Here is a 19,539-nt window from a genome sequence, read left to right as displayed (position 1 = left end):
CCATATTCCAACCATGCTCTGGTCATCCCCAGGACTAAAGATCCACAGTTCCTAAGTCCCTGGATGGCAAGGAAGGCTCAAGTCAATAGTAGTCTCCAGTCACTTCAATTTCTGACCTGCTGGAAGACTTAGTCTTAGCCAAACCATTCAGAAAAGTGCTTGGAGGGCTTTTCTGTTCCTTTGCGTTCGTCTCTCACCTCTTCTGGTGCCAAAGATCGGTTGGTGGGAATCTAGCCTGGAACCCACAGTGCACATATTATATATCTATATGTATGTATAATATATATATATATATATATATATATGGACTGGCCAGTACACAAAAATGGGCCAGGATCATGTACCAAAGCAGAACTCCTGCCCCAACAAAAGTAAAGAAATAATAACAATATAAGAAATGGTATTGTGTTGATGTCTTTCTTGCAGCTTTTTGGACTCTGACTTAGTTTGAAGATTCTATATCCCCCGAAAGGATAGAAACTGTTTCAGCAAACTTATCAATCACAGTACAACATGACTTTTCATTAAGAGAGTGTGCAGAAACAGTATTGAAAAGCATCATCAGGTTTTTTTTTCCTTAAGTGATATATTTATAAAATTTTGCTGTCATTTTATTTTGCATTCTTCAATTCATAACACAATCTTGTCTTTACAGTTCATTACACAACAAGAATAGAAAGCCATTTTCATTAATGAACTGGCAAATTGTCAGGGGATTGTGGGTTCAATTTCCACTTCAGAGAGTTGAGTACAAAATCTAGACTGACACTCCCAGTGCGGTGCCGAGGGAGCACTGCACTGTCGGAGGGACTGTTTTTCAGATGAAACGTTAAAACCATGGCCCGTCTGCCTTGTCAAATGAACATAAAGGATATCAGAACATAATTTGGTAGAAGAGCAGGGAGGGGTTTTCCTTGTTGTCCTGACCAATATTTATTCCCCAACCAACATCACTAAAAACATAGTATGAGAGAAAAGTTACAGTGCAAAAAGAGGCCATTCAGCCCATTGTGTTTGTGCCTGCCAAAAAAGAGTAAAACAGAAACTAGCCACTCATTTTAATCCCACTTTCTAGTGCCTGGCCTGTAGCCTTGCAGGTTACAGGACTTGAGGTGCAGGTTAAGGTTCCTTTTAAATGAGTTAAACATTGCAGCCTCAACCACCAACTTGATCAGTGAATTCCAGAAACATACCACCTTTTGGGTGAAAAAGTTTCTCCTCATGTTCCCTCTAATCCTTCTATCAACCCCCTTAAATCTATGCCCCCTGGCAATTGACCCCTCAGCTAGGGGAAACTGGTCTTTCCTGTCTTCCCTATCCAGGCCCCTCATAATTTTGCGCACCTCAATTAGGTCACCCCTCAGCCTCCTCAGTTCTAAGGAAAACAACCCTAGCTTTTACAATCTTTCTTCATAGCTGCAATTTTTAAGCCCTGGCCACATTTTTGTAAATCTCCTCTGTATTGTCTCCAGAGAAATTATGTCCTTCATGTAATGTGATGACCAAAACTGTACACAAAATTCCAGCTGTGGCCTAACCAGCATTTTATATAGTTCCATCATTACATCCCTGATCTTGTATTCAATACCTCGCCCAATAAAGGAAAGCATTCCATATGCTTTCTTGACCACATTGTCCACCTGTCCTGCCACCTTCAAGGACTTGTGTACATGCACCCTAACGCCTCTCACTTCCTCAACCCTTCTCAATAGCTTCCCATTTATTGAATATTCCTTTGCTCTGTTTGCCCTCCCCAAATGCATTACTTCATGCTTCTCCGGATTGAATTCCATTTGTCATTTTTCTGTCAACTCAACCAAACCATTGATATCATTCAGCAGTCGACAGCTAGCCCCTTCACTATCAACTTCATGGCCAACTTTTGTGTCATCTGTCATCACTTCATGATCATGCATCCCACATTTAAGTTCAAATCATTAATACATACAACAAACAGCAAGGGCCCCAACATTGAGCCCTGTGGAACACCACAGGAAACTGTTCTCCATTCACAAAAACATCCATCAATCATTACCCTTTGTTTCCTGTCACTGAGCCAATTTTGGATCCAGCTCGCCGCCTTCCCCTATATCCCATGGGATCTCACTTTTCTGAGCAGTCTGCCATGTGGCACATTGTCAAATGCCTTACTAAAAGTCATGTAGGCAACGACAACTACACTACCCTTATCAGTCCTCCTCGTTCCTTCCTCAATAAATTCGATTAAGTTAGAAAGACAAAGGCTGGGATTTTCCATGCCCGCTGGCATCAGGCATGTTCGGTGGCGAGAGCAGACAAGATGGCGAGAAAGCCAAAAATCGGTCTCATGATCTCGTGAAACAGGTTTGCGATCACCCACTCCGCTTGCCGATGGTGGGCTGCGTTTCCCGCCACCGGACGTTGGGAACCTCATTATAATACATCAGTATATCATTATAAGGCCAGCCCACTGGAATTGACCCCTCCCCCCCACACCCCCAACCCCACCCCCTCCGCTGGATTGTTCTCCCACGTCGGTGTGATCGCATGGTGACATGTTTCACAACAGCATATAAAAGGCATGCACTTGACAGGTTGCACTTTGAGGGGAACTCAGAGGTGAGAATGCATTAACTTTGTGGAGTGCTTACCTGGGTCACCCCTTGAACTTCCGGGGGTGGGTGGGAGTGGGCACGGGCTGCCCTGTGGTTCAAGGTAGCACACAAGCAAGGGTGGGCAATGAAAGCACCCACACATTAGGGACACCTTGTAACAAGTGACCATTCCTCTGCAGCTGAGACAGTTCAGAAGCAGCCACATTGACATGATTGGGGTCACGCCACGAGCTTCTCTGCCCACTCAAGCAACGCAGAGGCATCAAAGTGCCATCAAATGCTCCAGAGCTTTTCACGCCTCAGGCACAGACTCCAAAGCAAGAGCATTTTAGTGGACTGCAGAACAGTTGCACAACTGGGCACATTGTACAATCTCCTTGCTAAAGCTGGCCATGGAGCAGTCACTGGTGGAGGCACTCACAGCTCCTTGCAATGTCATCATCTGGTTTGGACCGTCTCCCCCTTGGTTCAAGCTAACAGTGCAGCCTTGCAGTGCAAGTTAGGAGAATGCCGGCATGCAAAGCTGCCACCAATTGGTCAGGTGGAATGGGGCAGAGCTGGGTGAGGTTTCAGGCAGCCATGCAGCGCACTAATCTCTGGCCATCCAAGTGGTGGCCAGCGCTCTCCGGGATGCATTAGGGGCTTTCAGACTTAATCAAGATAGCTTCTTGGTATACTCATGCTAACCTATGTGTCTCTCTCTTTCATCCTGCAGGAGGATGGTGACCTAGCTATATGCCTTGAGGCTTACAGAGAGCGAGGACAATGGCGAAGAGAACAACTGTGGCACCTGGCTGCGCAGAGGGAGGAGTAGTGTTCTCTGGAAGAAGGGGTGGCTGGGGCTCCTGCACGTGCCACTGAAGAGCCACAGCGAGCTGTCACTGGTCGGTGCCTAGCTAGATTCAGGGTCTATAGGTGCTACCTTTCATTCCTGAAGATGATCGAGAACCAGTGTTGCTGAATACTGTGCATGTCTAGGGAACTGGTCAGTCTCATCTGCCAGCTACCGCAGGATTTGGTACCACGGAAACATAGTAGGCAGCCACTGTCACTGGCCATGAAAGTGACCATGACACTCAACTTCTATGCCAGAGCTCCACAGGTGACTTCTGTAGGATATCACAAACCTCCACCCACAAAAACACCCACGGTATCACATATGCCATCTTTGCGAGGGCACACAACTTTGTGCATTTTGTCCGGTACCAAGACAGCCAGGATGCAAGAGTGAATGGATTCACCTAGAACTCAGGGTGCCACTGACTGCACCCATGTAACGCTCAGATCTCCATTGCAACCAGTGGTCAACTATGTCAACTGCAAGTGATCCCATTTGCTGAATGTGCAACTGGTGTGCGACTACCAGAAACATATCCTGCAGGTGTGCACACAGTTTCCAGGGAGTGTGCATGGCTCCTACATTCTCAGTCGGTCTCTGATCCCGGTAGTTGTGCAGTGTCCACAGGAGCTACAGGGATGGCTCCTCAGGAACAAGGGCTACCTGCAGAGGATGTGGCCAATGACACCCGTGCGGCAGCCTCAGACTGCAACAGAGTGAAGGTATAAGTGAAGGCTCATGCTGCAACTTGCAATTTGGTGGAGCAGACCATTGGGATGCTGAAAATGAGTTTGTGTTCCCTGGAAACTGTGTACACACCTGCAGGATACGTTTCTGGTGGTCGCACACCAGTTGCACATACAGCGAATGGGATCCCTTGCGGTTGACATAGTTGATCACTTGTTGCGATGGAGATCTGAGCACCACGTGAGTGCATCAATGGCACTCTGGTCTGCTGGAGCCCTGCAATACAGTCCACAGAGGGTGCCACGCATCATCGGCGCCTGCTGCAGCCTTTACAACCTGGTGCTGCAATGGGGAGAGGTGCTGGTTGAGGAGGAAATGAAGGAGCTGGAGATGTCCTCTGATGAGACGAGGATGAGGGTGTGGAAGTCCTCAAAGGCGACGTTGACAGCGATGAGGCCCTCGCACTAGCCAGATGAGGCAGACATGCTCCGCAGGCCCTCATAGCTCCTAGGTATGTGGAGGATGATGACGACATGTAATATGCAGACACCATAGATGCTCATTTTGCGTCTATGAATGTTTGACTCCATTGTGGCTTATGGCATGCACATACCCTCTGTAGTAATGCTCCTGTCATGGAAATGCAGTGGAGGCCCTAATAGTTGCTCGATTGCAGGAGGATAACGACAACATGCAGCGAGCACACTCCATAGATCTTCACACAGCCTATGAGAATGTCTGACTCCAGTCTGGCTGAGGGCAGATTGCTTGTGCTCTGTGATCAGGGTCATATCATGGAGATGCAGCCATGAAACTTTGAAAGCACCTGATCCTTTGTCTGCCTTCAGCACCTGACCCCTTCAGGAGCACAGCATCACTGGTCACAGATGCTGAAGAGATGGGGGCCAGCCCCATCCTAAAGGTGCTGAGAGCACACAGAGAGAATGATGGAACTCTGTGATGCCAGCCCACAATATTCCGGCAGCAATGACCAGCACTGCCGAGGTGCAGGGATCAGTAATATGTCCAGAGAGTGTGAGGCAGTACCATCAATTTGGTCTGAAGGCTGCACAAGGCACAGGGAAGAGGCCCTGGACTGAGGCATCTGCCTTCACCTTGCACAGAAAGGTTTCACGGCTGGACGACAACACTGCTCATCAGAACAAGGAGCCATAAGCAGCGGGTCATTCCTGGGAGTTTATTGACAATAGTGAACAGTATGTACAAGTGATTAACATCCGTGCCCAGTCTGTGCAACTATATCTTCTTAACCTTCCTTACCCTGCCACTTGGCCTTGGTGCTCCCCGGACATCCACAGTGGAGGTAGAGGCAGCCTGATGACTGTGACACCCTGTCTGTGATGACCTTGGCAGGCGTCCTCTGGAGGGCCGAGACCTGGAGGGCCCTGGCCTGTTTTCGGGGTTCTGTTGTGTGGCAGTGGCACCCTCCTCGACCTGTGGAGCTGGAGCTGCTGGGGATTCGGATGGGCCAGACACTCGCGGAGTCGCCTGGATGGATGGCCCTGGGGTACACCTGCCGATCCTCCTCCCTATGGGCGCCCGAGGGCCTCAGGCTGACTTCTTGAGGAGAAGGAGTAGCTGGAGTGAGATTGAGCTGCCCGGCACCCCTCTCGCATACGCGCTTTTCAAGGCCAACTAAGGCGACGGTGATGGAGTTGAGCCCGCACAGCAGTGCAGGAGTGATGTCCTAGACCAAGAGCTCCACGGCAGCCACCATCCTGCCAGTGTTGACCTTGGTGCTTTGGCATGCTGGCGCTGTCACCTCAGCCTGAAGGCACATGGACTCCTCCACCGTGCCTTGCAATCTGAGGAGTGCAGTGGCCATCCCTTCCTGATGTCCCCAAACTTTTATTTGCAGGTCCAGCAACTGAGTCATGTCCGAGTCCAGAGGCTCCTCATCTGACTCGAACTCAGTAAATCTTTGGATCCCAGTAGTCCTCTGGGTGTCAGGCACCTGAGAAGTTCCTGCTGCCACCTGCTTTGGATCAGACAGTACGATGTGCTTACCAGATTGTGATCCCAAGGCTACTTTAAAGCTAGGTCCCACTGAGATGTGTGTCTCTGTGCTGGTGGAGGGTGTGGGTGTGCGCTGCAATGGGACTTCAAGGAGGGTGCCTTCAGATTCCTCTTCGGAGATTTATTCAGGGTTTGATTGCAAACCTTGGGTTGTGGACTCCATTGGCTGTTTCCAAGATGTGCCTGCGGAAACAAGGGGAGGTAATTAGTGCAGGGCAGTGGCCTGTGAAGCAGAACCCAGCACTCACAGCATGGTTGACTGAGGGATGTTGCACTGAAGGACTCTCACTTGGTAGAGCACCGCCGACCTCATCGTCAGCACAGGACCAGACCAAATCATCACCAGCCAGCTGGATGACTCTGTTTTCAAAGTCCATGAGGAACTTGATTTCAGGCATTCCTCCATAAGTCTGCGACCTCTTCCTCTTGTGTGCCAGCTTGTCCTGCATGAATAGAGATGGAGACAGTGTAAGCAGGACGCCTGGCAGGCCAGATGATAAGTATGCCTGGCCTGTGTGTGGGTGGTGAGTGGTCCCATGGGCACGATGGGGCAATGAAGGTGTGTGTGAGAGAATGAATGGCGATGTCCCTTGAACCAGCAGTGAGTGAAGGCCCTGTGGATGTGTGATGAGTTTGTGAGTGTGTGAGTTGAGAGTGGTGAGTAGAGTGAGTTACCCTAGTTGAACGCAGGAGATCAGTCACCCTCTAGCGGCACTGGATGGTTGTTTTCTTCTGAAGGGCGATGGTGCTGACCACCGCTGTCACCACCCCCCAAGCCTGGCTGGTCATGCCACTGCCCACCCTGCAGCCAGAGCGGGGGTAAAGGACATCGTGGCAGGCCTCCACGGCATCCAAAAGGCGTTCCAGTGACGCATCATTAAACCTGGGAGCTGCAGTCTTTTTGCCTTTCATGGACATTTTCCTTGCAGTAGTCCTCCGCTGGAAGCACTGAGGTGTGTGTGTGTGGCTGGACTTTAATTATGGTGCCCGGCGTGATGAAGCAGCGAGGTGATGGCGTGGCGGGTGAATGAGAGCCCAGACGCCATGGAAAGAGCATGTTTCCCGGGAATGCATAATTAATGTGGCGGGTCTGGGACAATAAAGCATGACAAGCCGCCATTCCAGCTGGTGGGTAAAACATTATTTTACCTGCCTGCTACCATACTTAGTGCAAATCTGGGACGATTGGGTCCACAATCTTCCCCAACAAAACCACGCTGACTATCCTTGATCAATCTGTGCCTTTCTAAATGACAGATTATCCTTTCTCTCAGAATTGATTCCAATAATTTGCCCACCACTGAAGTTAGGCTGACAGGCCTACAATTTTGTGGCCTATCCCTCGCATCTTTTTTTAAAAAATGGCACAACGTTCCCAGACCTCCAGTCCTCTGATACCTTCCCTGTATCTGGTGAGGATTTGAAAATGATCGTCAGAGCATCTGCTATTTCCTCCCAGGCTGGGATACAATCTATCTGGTCCTGGTGACTTATCCACCTTCAAGGGTGCCAGTCTTTCTCATACTTCCTCTGCCACCATGCTTATTGTATCTAATATTTCACGCTCCCCCTCTTTAACTAGAATGTCTGCATCATCCCTCTCCTTAGTGAACACTGACACAAAGTACTCATTGAGAGACCTGCCCACATCTTCTGCAACTCACAAGTTACCATGTACATCCCCGATAGGCCCTGCCTTTTCCTTAGTTAGTCTCCTACTCTTAATATACTGGTAAAAATCTTTGTTTTTTTTTATTTTACCTGCCAAGATTTTGTCATATCCTCTCTTTGCTTTCCTAATTAACTTTTTACTTCACCCCTGTACTTTCTATACTTCTCTAGGCTTTCTACAGTATTAAGTCTTTTGTGATTGTCATAAGCTTTCTTTTCCTGCTTTATCGTACCCTGTATGCTTCTGGATAACAAGGGGGCTCTGACTTTGGCAGTACCGCCCTTCTTCTTTGTGGGGACATGTCAATGCTGTGCCCCGAGAATCTCGCTTTTGAATGCCCCCACACTGATTTGACACAGTTTTCTCTTCTGTTCGCTGTATTCAGTCCACTCCCGCTAGCTCATATCTCAGCTTTGTAAAATTTGTCTTGCACCAATTTTGAACTTTTACTCCTGATCTATTTTGTCCGATCCCATAATGATGCTAAATCTAACTGTATAATGGTCATTATCTCCAAAATGGTCGCACAATTCTACTTCATCCACTTGCCCAGTTTCATTTCCTAATAGCTCACGGTATTGGGGGTAATGCATTAGCATGGATTGAGGACTGGTTAACACACAGAAGACAGAGAGTCGGGATTAATGGGTCTTTTTCAGGTTGGAAAGATGTAACTAGTGGAGTCCAACAAGGATCAGTCCCAGGGCCTCAGTTATTTACTATCTATATTAATGACTTGGAGGAGGGGGCAAAATGTAATGTATCCAAATTTGCTGATCATACAAAAATAGGTGGGAGGGCATGTTGTGATGAAGACATAAGGAATCTGCAAGGGGATACAGACAGGTTGAGTGAGTGGGCAAAAACTTGGCAGATGGAGTATAATGTAGAAAACTGAGGTCATGCACTTTGGTAGGAAAAATCAAATGGCAGACTATTATTTAAGAGAGACTTCAAAAAAGTGCAACTCAGAGGGATCTGGGTGTTCTTGTGCATGAAACACAACAAGTTAACATGTAGGTACAATAAGTAATTAAGAAGGCAAATGGAATTTTGGCCTGTATTATGAGGGGGGTTGGAATTTAAAAATAGGAAAATCTTGTTACAACTGTACAGGGTGTTGGTGAGGCTGCACCTGGAGTACTGTGTACGGTTTTGGTCCCCCATATTTAAGAAAGGATATACTGGCATTGGAGGCAATTCAAAAGAGATTCAGTAGGCTGATTCCTGGGATGAAGGTGTTGACTTGTCAAGAATGGCTAAACAGGTTAGGCCTTTATTCATTACAGTTTAGAATAATAAGAGGTGATCTTATTGAAATGTACAAGATTCTGAGGGGGCTTGACAGGGTAGATGTTGAGAAGATGTTTCCACTAGTGGGGGGATCTCGAACTAGGGAACATAGTTACAGAATAAGAGGACGCTCATTTAAAACTAAGGTGCAAAGGAATTTCTTCTCTCAGAGGGTAGTGAATGTCTGAATTTTTTCTACCTCAGAGAGTTGTAGCGGCTAGATCACTTTAAGGAGGAAGTAGATAGATTTTTGAAATATCGGGGAGTTGAGGGCTACTAGGAACTGGCACAAAAGAGGAGTTGAGGCCTGGGACAGATCAGTCATGATCTTATTGAATGGCAGGGCAGGCTTGAGTGGCGAATGGCCTACTCTTTCTCATATTTCTTATGTAATACTACATCTAGTATTATGCTCCCTCTCATTGGGCTTGTTATGTGCCAGCTGAAAATATTCTCTTGAATGCAGCTCAAGAATTTTGTGCCCACTGTGACCTTCACACTGTTTGTAACCCAACTGATATTCGGGTATTGATATTGTGTGCAGTTCTGGTCACCACATTACAGGAAGGACGTAATAGCTCTGGAGAGAGTGCAGAGGAGGTTTACAAGAATGTTGCCAGGGTTAGAAAAGTGTAGCTACGAGGAGAGATTGGATAGGTTGAGGTTATTTTCTTAGAACAAAGAAGGCTAACTTGATTGAGGTGTACAAAATTATGAGTGGAATAGATAGAGTGGACAGGATAAAATTGTTTCCCTTGGTTGAGAATTCTAGAACCAGGGGACATAGATTCAAGATAAGTGGCAGAAATGTAGGGGGGACATGAAAAATAACTTTTTTACGCAGAGGGTAGTGGGTGTCTGAGATTTGCTGCCCAAGTTGATGGTAGAGGCAGAAACTCTAAACTCTTTTAAAAAGTACCTGGATCTGCACCTTAAGTGCTGTAAGCTGCAGGGCTATGGACCGGGTGGAGAAAGGTGGGATTAGAAAGGGCACCTGGATGTCCCTGGGCTGGCATGGACACGATGGGCCGAATGGCCTCCTTCTGTGCTGTAACTTTTCTGTGGTTCTATGGTTTTATGGTAGTTGAAGTCTCAAACTATCATTGCCCTATTGTTTGTGTACTCAGAAATTTGGGGGTCTATAGTACACTGCTAGCAGTGTAACTGCCACTTTTTTATTTCTGAGCTCAACCCACATGGCCACATTTAATGATTCATTTAGTATATCATTCATCCTCACAGCTGTAATTGATTCTTTAAACAATAATATTACACCCCAACCATTTTCTATTCCTCTCCCTATCCTGCCTGGAAACTCTATATCCAGGGATGTTGAGCTGCCATTTTTGCCCCTCCTTAAGCCAAGTTTCTGTTATAGTGATAACATCATGCCGCCATGTGTCTGTGCCCTCAGCTCATTGGCTTTATTTGCTTTACTCCTTGCATTTACATATTTCCCTTTTAACACTGCCAAATTCCTCTGCTATACACCTTTTCATTTGTGCTGCTTCTGTCTTTCAGAGTCAATCACTAATTCTCCATCTCCTGTTCCCTGCTCTGAATCAGTTTCCCAGCCCCCTACCAATCTAGTTTAACCCTCCCCCAAAAGCATTAGCAAATCTCCCTGCAAGGATATTCATCCCAGTCCTGTTCAGGTGTAGATCATCTGGCTTGTACAGATCCCACCTTCCCCAGAACCAGTCCCAATGCCTCAGAAAACTGATGCACTCCCTCCTACACCAGCTTTCCAGCCACGTGTTTAATCACTCAGCTCTCTTATTTCTATACTCACTTGCACGTGGGACCAGGAGTAATCCTGAGATTACTTCTTTAGAGGTCCTGCTTTTCAATCTCCTTCCTAACTCCCTGAAATCTGCTTTCAGGGCCTCATCCCATTTCCTACCTAAGTCACTGGTACCAACGTGGACCACGACCTTTGACTGATCACCCTCCCCCACCCCCCAAAAAAATGTCCTGTAGCCGCTCTGTGACACCCTTGACCCTGGCATCAGGGAGGCAACATACCATCCTGGAGTCATGTCTACGGGCACAGAAATGGCCACAGTTCCCCTAACTAACTAATCCCCTATCACTACTACTGTTCCTTTCTTCAGCCTCCTCTCCTGTACAACAGAGCCATCTGTGGTGCTACAAACTTGGCTCTGACTGCACTCCTCCCAGGAACCATGGATACTAATAGGCTTACTGTGTGTTTCTAGCATGTTCCTCGGAGAAGTGCAGTCAGAGCCAGGTTTGTGGCACCACAGGCCCTCATCACAATTCAAAATGGAAAACTGATGGATGAGCGAGACCCAAAGGGACTACCTGTACTACCTGCCAGGTTCTCTTGGCCTGCCTGGCGGAAACCTATTCCCTTTCTGCCTCCATGCTCCTGAGCTTCAGTGTGACCACCTTTCTGAATGTGCTATCCACATTATCATTTATTTCATTGCTGCTTGTGGCAGCAAACTGTTCACAAATTGACTGCCACATTACTGACATGACAATGGTGCCGACACTTCATTGGCTATAAAACACTTTGGGACTTCCTGGGGATGTAAAAGGTGCTATTTAAATGCAAGTCATTCCAGAAGTTACATTGGAAATCACTTACGGCTCTCCATTGCTAAAACTGTAATGTTGTGCTCCGCACTTGTCTCCCTGTCCAGCGATTTAGCGATGGTAATGACCCCAGTGGTGGCGTCAATATTAAAATATCGCTCCAGGTCTGTGTTGCGATCTATAGAATATCTGGATGGAAAGTTAAAATTGATAGTCTTACATTCCTTAATCACTTCAATTCATTCAAAGAAGCTATATACCTGCAATAAAGACTGAAAATGCTGGTAAAACTCAGCAGGTCTGGCAGCATCTGTGGAGAAAAAAAGAGTTAACATTTCAAGTCCATATGACTCTTTGTCAGAGTTTCAGAGAAGTAGTAATGTGATATGGTGGATTTTATGCTGTTTAGGTGAGAGTGGAGCAAGATAGAGGGTCAGGAGTAGGTGGGAGCTAAGGAGAGATTGACAAAGATGTCATGGACACAGGACAAAGGGAGTGTTAATGGTAGTGGTGAAGAGTAAAGAAAGTGCTGATAGGTAAGCTAGCAGGGGTTGTTAATAGTAGAACAAAGGTCAGTGCTCTGTGAAAGCACAATATAAAAACAAGTGACAGGCGGCTCTGTTGGGGGTGGGAGGAATGGGGGCTGGGAAGAAAGGATTTAAAAAATGAACAAATCAATAAAAGACTAAAACAATAAATAAATGCAAATTGGATTTAAAAAGGGGTGAGGATGGAGGACAGATTTCATGGTCTGAAGCTGTTGAACTCAATGTTAAGTTCAGAGGGCTGTAAAGTGCCTAATCGGAAGATGAGGTGCTGTTCCTCCAATTTGCCTTGGTCTTCATTGAAATATTCCCTGGAAGCCCAAAGCAAACTGGAGGAACTGCACCTCATTTTTCGATTAGGCACTTTACAGCTTTCCAGACTTAACATTGAGTTCAACAGTTCAGACCATAATCTCTCTCCTCCATCTTGACCCCTTTTTAAATCCAATTTTTATTTAATTATTTATTGTTTTAGTCTTTTATTGATTTGTTCATTTTTTAAATTATTTTTCCCCAACCTCCCCTCCCCCACAGTGCCACCTGTCACTTGTTTCCATGTTGTGCTTTCACATAGTGCTGACCCTTGTTCTGCTATTAACACCCTCTGCTATCTTACCTTTATGCCACTATCAGCACCTTCTTTACTCTTTACCACTACCATTAACACTCCCTTTGTCTTGTGTCCATGACATCTTTGTCAATCTCTCCTTAGCTCCCGCCTATCCCTGACCTTCTATCTTGCTCCACTCCCTCCTAAACAGTATAAAATCCATCACCACTTTAACTCTGAAGAAGTCAAATGGACTCAAAACGTTAACACTGCTTCTCTCTCCACAGATGCTGCCAGGCCTGCTGAGTTTTACTGTTTTTATTTCATATTTCCAGCATCTGCAGTATTTTAAGCTTTCTATCAGTTTTGTCCACAGAAACAGAACATGCTAGAAACACATAGTAAGTCTAGCAGTATCCATGGGGAGGATGGACAGGTTAGTGTTTTGAGTGTAGATCACATTCCCGTCACTGGTCCATTATCCAGAGACACACCCATCCTGCACCAGTTGGAAAAATAGCAAACCCTTTGTTACCCAATTGGATTAATGTAACTGTTAATCAAACTGCCTCAGTTCCCCCATCTCCATTCTTTTCACAATCAATAAGTCGCAACGTTAGTAGAAAATGAAAACAAAACAATTTAATTTTCAATTGGTCTAATAGTTTTTCTCTGGAGTTTTTGTTTGATTCTTTTATGGGATGCGGACTTCACTGGCTAGGCTGGCATTTATTGACCATCCCTAATTGCCATTGAGAAGGTGGTGGTGAGCTGCCTTCTTGAACTACTGCAGTCCATGTGGTGTAGGAAGGGAGCTGTTAGGAAGGAAGGGAGTTCTGAGATTTTGATCTGGCCACAGTGATCAAACAGCAATGTAGTTCCAAGTCAGGATGGTGAGTTACTTGGAGGGGAATTTCCAGGTGGTGGTGTTCCCATGTGTCTGCTGCCCTTGTCCTTCTAGATGGTAGAGGTTGCAAGGTTGAAAGGTACTGCCGAAGGAGCCTTGGGAAGTTGCTGCAGTGCATCTTGTAGCTGGTACACACTGCTGCCCCTGCATGTTGGTGGTGAAAGGAGTGAATGTTTAAGGTGGTGAATGGGGTGCCAATCAAGCGGGCTGCTTTGTCCTGGATGGTGCCAAGCTTCTTGAATATTGTTGGAGCTGCACTCATCCAGACAAGTGGAGAGTATTCCATCACACTCCTGACTTGTGCCTTGTAGATGGTGGACAAGCTTTGGGAAGTCAGGAGGCGAGTTACTCGCCACAGCATTCCTAGTCTCTGACCTGCTCTTGTAGCCACAGTATTTATATGGCTAATTCAGTTCAGTTTCTGGTCAATGGCAAACCCCAGGATGTTGATAGTGGGTGATTCAGCAATGGTAATGCCATTGAATATCAAGGTGTGACGGTTAGATTCTCTCTTGTTGGGAATGGTTATTGCCTGGCACTTGTATGGCGTGGGTTTACTTTCCACTTGTCGGCCTAAGCCTGGGTTTCATCCAGGTCTTGCTGCTTTTGGATATGGACTGCTTCACTATCTGAGGAGTCATGAATGGTGCTGAACATTGTGTTAACGCAACTGTCCTTTTTTAACTTTATTCTTTCATGGGACATGGGCGTCATTGGCAAGTCCAGCGTTTGCTGCACATCTCTAATCATCTTTGAACTGAGTGGCTTTCCACACCAGTTCAGAGGGCAATTAAGAGTCAACCACATTGCTTTGGGTCTGGAGTCACGTGTGGGCCAGACCAGTTGAGGATGGCAGATTTCCTCCCCAGTGGGTTTTCATGACAATCGACAATGGTTTCATGGTCACCATTACTGAGACTGGTTTTTCAATTCCAGATTATTAACTGGATTTAAATGCCACCACCTGCTATGGTGGAATTTGAACCCATGTCCCCAGATAATTAGCCTGGGCCTCTGGATTACTAGTCCAGTGACATCACCAATACACCACCAAATCAAGATGGTAGGGGGAGGCGAAACTTAGCAGGGAGACAGAGGAGGGGGAAACAAGGATAGAAATGAAAGACAGAAAAGTAAGAAGCAAAAGTGGAAGGCTGAAAAAACAAGGACAAGGAACAAATGGGGTCATAGTGCAAAATAAAGCTAAGATGACTAACAAGGTTAAAAAGGCAAGCCTAAAGGCATTGTACCTTAATGCACGGAGCATTCGCAGTAAGGTAGATGAAGTAACAACGCAAGTAGATATACACGGTTATGATATAGTTGCAATTACGGAAACATGGCTGCAGGGTGACCAAGGATGGGAACTGAACATCCAGGGGTATTCAATGTTTAGGAAGGACAGACAACTAGGGAAAGGAGGTGGGGTAGCATTGTTAGTAAAGGAGGAAATCAGTGCAATACTGGGAAGGATATTGGCTTGGAAAATCATGATGTGGAACCTGTTTCGGTGAGATAAGCAACTCCAAGGGGTATAAAATGTTGGTGGAGGTTGTCTATAAGCCCCAAACAGTAATAGTGATGTAAGAGAAGGCAGTAAGCAGGAAATTAGAGATGCATGCAATAAGGGTACAACTGTAATCATGGGTGACTTTAATCTACATATAGGTTTGACAAACCAAACTAGCAATAATACAGTGGAGGACTATATCCTGGAGTGCACACGTTATGGTTTTTTAGACCAATATGTTGAGGAACCAACTAGAGGGCAGGCTATCCTAGACTGGGTATTGTGCAATGAGAAAGGATTAATTAACAATTTTGTTGTGCGGGGTCCCTTGGGGAAGAGCGACCATAAAATGGTCCATTAGGATGGAGATTGAAGAAGTTGAATCCAAAACTAGTGTCCTGAATCTAAATAAAGGGAACTACGAGGGTATGAGGCACGAGTTGACAATGATGGATTGGGGAACCTTTCTAAAAGGGTTGACAGTGGATAGGCAATGGCTAATATTTAAGGAAGGTATGCATGAATTACAATTATTCATTTCTGTGTGGTGCAAAAATAAAACAGGAAATGTGGCTCAACCATGGCTTACAGAAGAAATTAGGGGTAGTATTAGATCCAAAGAGGAGACATATAAAATTGCCAGAAAAAGCAACAAGCCTGAGGATTGAGAGCAGTTTAGAATTCAGCAAAAAGTGGACAAAAATATTGATCAAGAAGTGGAAAATGGAGTATGAAAGTAAACTTGTAAGGAACATAAAAACTGATTGTAAAAGCTTCTATAAACATGTGAAGAGAAAAAGATTAGCAAAGACAAATGTAGGTCCCTTACAATCAGAAACAGGGAAAATTATAATGGGGAACAAAGAAATGGCAGAAGAATTGAACACATATTTTGGTTCTGTCTTTACAAACGAGGACAGAAATAATTTGCCAAAAATATTAGGGAACCAAGGGTCTAGTGAAAGAGAAGAATTCGAGAAAATCAATATTAGTAAAAAAAATGGGGCTAGAGAAATTAATGGGGTTAAAGGCTGAAAAATCCCCAGGGCCTGATAATCTACATCCCTGGAAATATTGGATGCATTAGTGGTCATCTTCCAAAATTCTATAGACTTTAGAGCAGTTCTAATAGATTGGAGGGTGGCAAATATAACCCCAATATTTAAAAAAAGAGGGAGAGAGAAAACAGAGAATTACAAACCAGTTAGCCTAACATCAGTAATGGGGAAACTGCTAGAGTCTATTTTAAAAGATGTGGTAACAGAACACTTGGAAAGGGTTAATGGGATTAGACAAAGTCAGCATGGGTTTATGAAAGGGAAATCATGCTTATCTAATCTATTGGAGCTTTTTGAGGATGTAACTAGTAGAATAAATAAGGGAGAACCAGTAGATGTGGTGTATTTGGATTTCAAGAAGGCTTTAGATAAGGTTCCACAAAAGAGGCTAGTGGGCAAAATTAAATCACATGGGATTGGGGGTAAGATACTGGCATGGACTGAGAATTGGTTGACAGACCGGAAACAGAGAGCGGGAATAAATGGGTCTTTTTCTGGGTGGCAGGTGGTGACTAGTGGTGTACCGCAGGGATCAGTGCTTGGACTCCAGCTGTTCATTATATATGTAAATGACTTGGACGAGGGAACTAAATACAATATTTACAAGTTTGCTGATGATACAAAACTGGGTGGGGTTGTGAGGAGGATGCAAGGAGGCTTCAGGGCGATTTAGATAAGTTATGTGTGTGGACACACACAAGGCAGATGCAGTATAACCTGAATAAATGTGAAGTTATATGCTTTGTGTTAAGAGCAGAAAGGCAAAATATTATTTAAATGGTGATACACTGGAAAATATTGATGCAAAAAGGGATCTGGGAGTCATTGTCCACCAGCCAATGAAAGTAAATAGGCAGGTGCAAAAAGCAATTAGGAAGCCAACTGGTATGTTGGCCTTCATTGCAAGAGGATTTGAGTTCAGAAGTAAGGATGTCTTACTGCAGTTATATAGGGCCTTAGTGAGACCACACCTGGAGTATTGCGCACCTGCAGTTTTGGTCTCCCTACCTAAGAAAGGATATACTTGTCATAGAGGGAGTGCAGCAAAGGTTCATTAGGCTGGTACCGGAGGTGGCAGGACTGTTGTATGAGAAGAGGTTAGTTCGACTGGGCCTGTATCCACTAGAGTTTAGAAGAATGAGAGGGGATCTGATTGAAACATAAAATTCTAACAGGGCTAGACAGACTGGATGCAGGGAGGATGTTTGCCCTGGTTGGGGAATCTAGAATCAGGGCCACAGTTTCAGGATACAGGCCAGGCTATTTAGGACTGAGATAAGGAAAAATCTGTTCGCTCAGAGGGTGGTCAACCTGTAGAATTCTCTACCACAGAAAGCTGTGGAGGCTGGTTCACTGAGTATATTCAAGAAAGAAATTGATAAATTTTTGGATATTAGGGGCATCAAGGGATATGGAGAGAAAGCGGGTATTGAGATAAAGGATCAGTCACGATCATATTGAATGGCGGAGCAAGCTTGACGGGCCAAATGGCCTACTCATGCTTCTAGTTTCTAGGTTCCTATCTGCCCCTTGTCTCCCTTCTTGAATATAATCACGATCATAATGTCCCTGAGATCCCCAGTATGTATTCTTCCTCCCAGATGAGGGATATGAGGTTGGGCAAGGCACTCAACAAGACTTCGTCAGGAACATGCAGTGGTCAAGTCAAAGCGCTAGAGGAAGCGCTCAAACCTCCAAACAACCCTGCCTACCCAACCCTTCAAGCAGCATCTGCCTCACAAGTGGCAGAGGCTGCAGACCCTGCATTGGATTTATCAGCAATTTCAAAACCCATCAAACAAGAGTGACAGCAAATCATCCTCAATCGCGAGGGACTGCCAAAGGTAGAGGAAGACATAAAGGCAAGTCTTTCATTTCTAATTATCAGTGCAAACTGAGAGTCAATGACTGTAAAATGCATTTGACAGGTAATCTGGCATGTTGCAGGGCCATGTCACCAGCTACCCTCCGCTGAGTGCACTAGCCAGTGAACACTGACCTGACAGGATTGTGTGCAGTATCGGGGTCACGTGCAGAAACAGTCCCGATGGCCGTTCCGACCTTTGCAGCCTCAGAGACCGATATCCTGTAGTGTGGCGAGTTGAACTCGGGAGCCTCGTCCACGTCTTCTACCACCAGCTTCACCGTCGTGGTGTCGGCAAAGGGTCCCAGGGCCTGGAATCGCGCGTCAGTGTTTTTATTGGTGACTTCAATCTTCAGGCTGTAGCTCGATTTTTTTTCAAAATCCAGTTCCTATGAAACGATTATAAAATGCATATATATTTACTTGGCGAAATTCATTTCATTAGGAGCACGACAAGCAAACTAAGGAATGAGGCACATCCATCAGGTGCTGACATTTTAACATGGGATCACTTAATTAAATGGCAGAAGCATTTTCAGCTTGTTTTTACTCCACTGCCCTGAGCATCTATCTTTGTTACTCCTGCTATTTGCACTGAAGTGACAACCTCCCAAGTAAATAAGGTTCCAAATGAATGATTTATTTACAGTTTCTCCAGCATCCCTCTGTTATTTATTTATTTTTTAAATCTATCTATCTCCCACTGTTTTCTGAATAAGACATATGGGGTCTGGTAGTCAGTTTGGACGCACTCCAGGATGAGTGTAGTCAGTCAGCCCATTTGTACCTCAAAATTGCACCGCTCGCCCAAAGCGTTTTACAGCCATTGAAGTAATTCAGTCATTGCTCAAACACATTTTTTTCTGTCTGCCTTTGAATAATTCCTCCAGGGTGATGAAAACTGTTGCCATTGTTCCACCGTCTACTCAGTAAGAGTCCATGCCCCTGATTCTCTGAGGGCTCCCAACTGGCAACAACAGGGATGGGACGACGGCCAGAAAATTGTGATGAAACGCTTACTTCCTCTTGATCCCTCTTCCCAATCTGTCCACTGGCATTTCTGTCAGGGCCTTTGTATCGACGACCCAGGCGTCTGCCTGTCCCACAACGAGAGTCAATTTGTATGATATTAATTAGGATAGTGTGCAATTTTGAGCACCAAATCAATTCATCCTGAAGTCCATCCAAAATGGCAACTGGCCCCAAATGTCTTATCCAGAAAACAGTGGGAGACGGACCGGACTGGTCGGTAGGTCAGACGGTCGGTGGGTAGGTCGGTCAGTATGGAGGGAGTAGGGAGGGATGGAGCTAGCTAGATGGGTGATTGGGTGGGTGGATAGATGGACGGCTGGATGAATAGAGGAACACAGATAACCCAGCTGCATTGAAATTCCACCCTCACAAGAAGTCTTTCTAATTTTT

The 19,539-nt window shown here is 45.6% G+C and overlaps 1 protein-coding gene across 1 annotated transcript in view; it reads right to left on the bottom strand.

Moving 5' to 3' along the window:
• The window catches only part of cdh7a (cadherin 7a), a 170,184-nt gene that overhangs the window by 26,377 nt on the left and 124,268 nt on the right, over positions 1 to 19,539 (bottom strand). Inside the window, exons 7-8 of the mRNA XM_041190435.1 lie at positions 18,253 to 18,506; positions 11,736 to 11,872 (exon numbers count right to left, since the gene is read on the bottom strand). Coding sequence (XP_041046369.1) covers positions 11,736 to 11,872; positions 18,253 to 18,506 — 391 coding nt within the window. The remainder of the gene's footprint in view (positions 1 to 11,735; positions 11,873 to 18,252; positions 18,507 to 19,539) is intronic.

The sequence above is a fragment of the Carcharodon carcharias genome, chromosome 6 (assembly GCF_017639515.1).
Source record: "Carcharodon carcharias isolate sCarCar2 chromosome 6, sCarCar2.pri, whole genome shotgun sequence".
Lineage (NCBI taxonomy): Eukaryota > Metazoa > Chordata > Chondrichthyes > Lamniformes > Lamnidae > Carcharodon > Carcharodon carcharias.
This window is presented reverse-complemented; position numbering and strand designations above follow the sequence as displayed.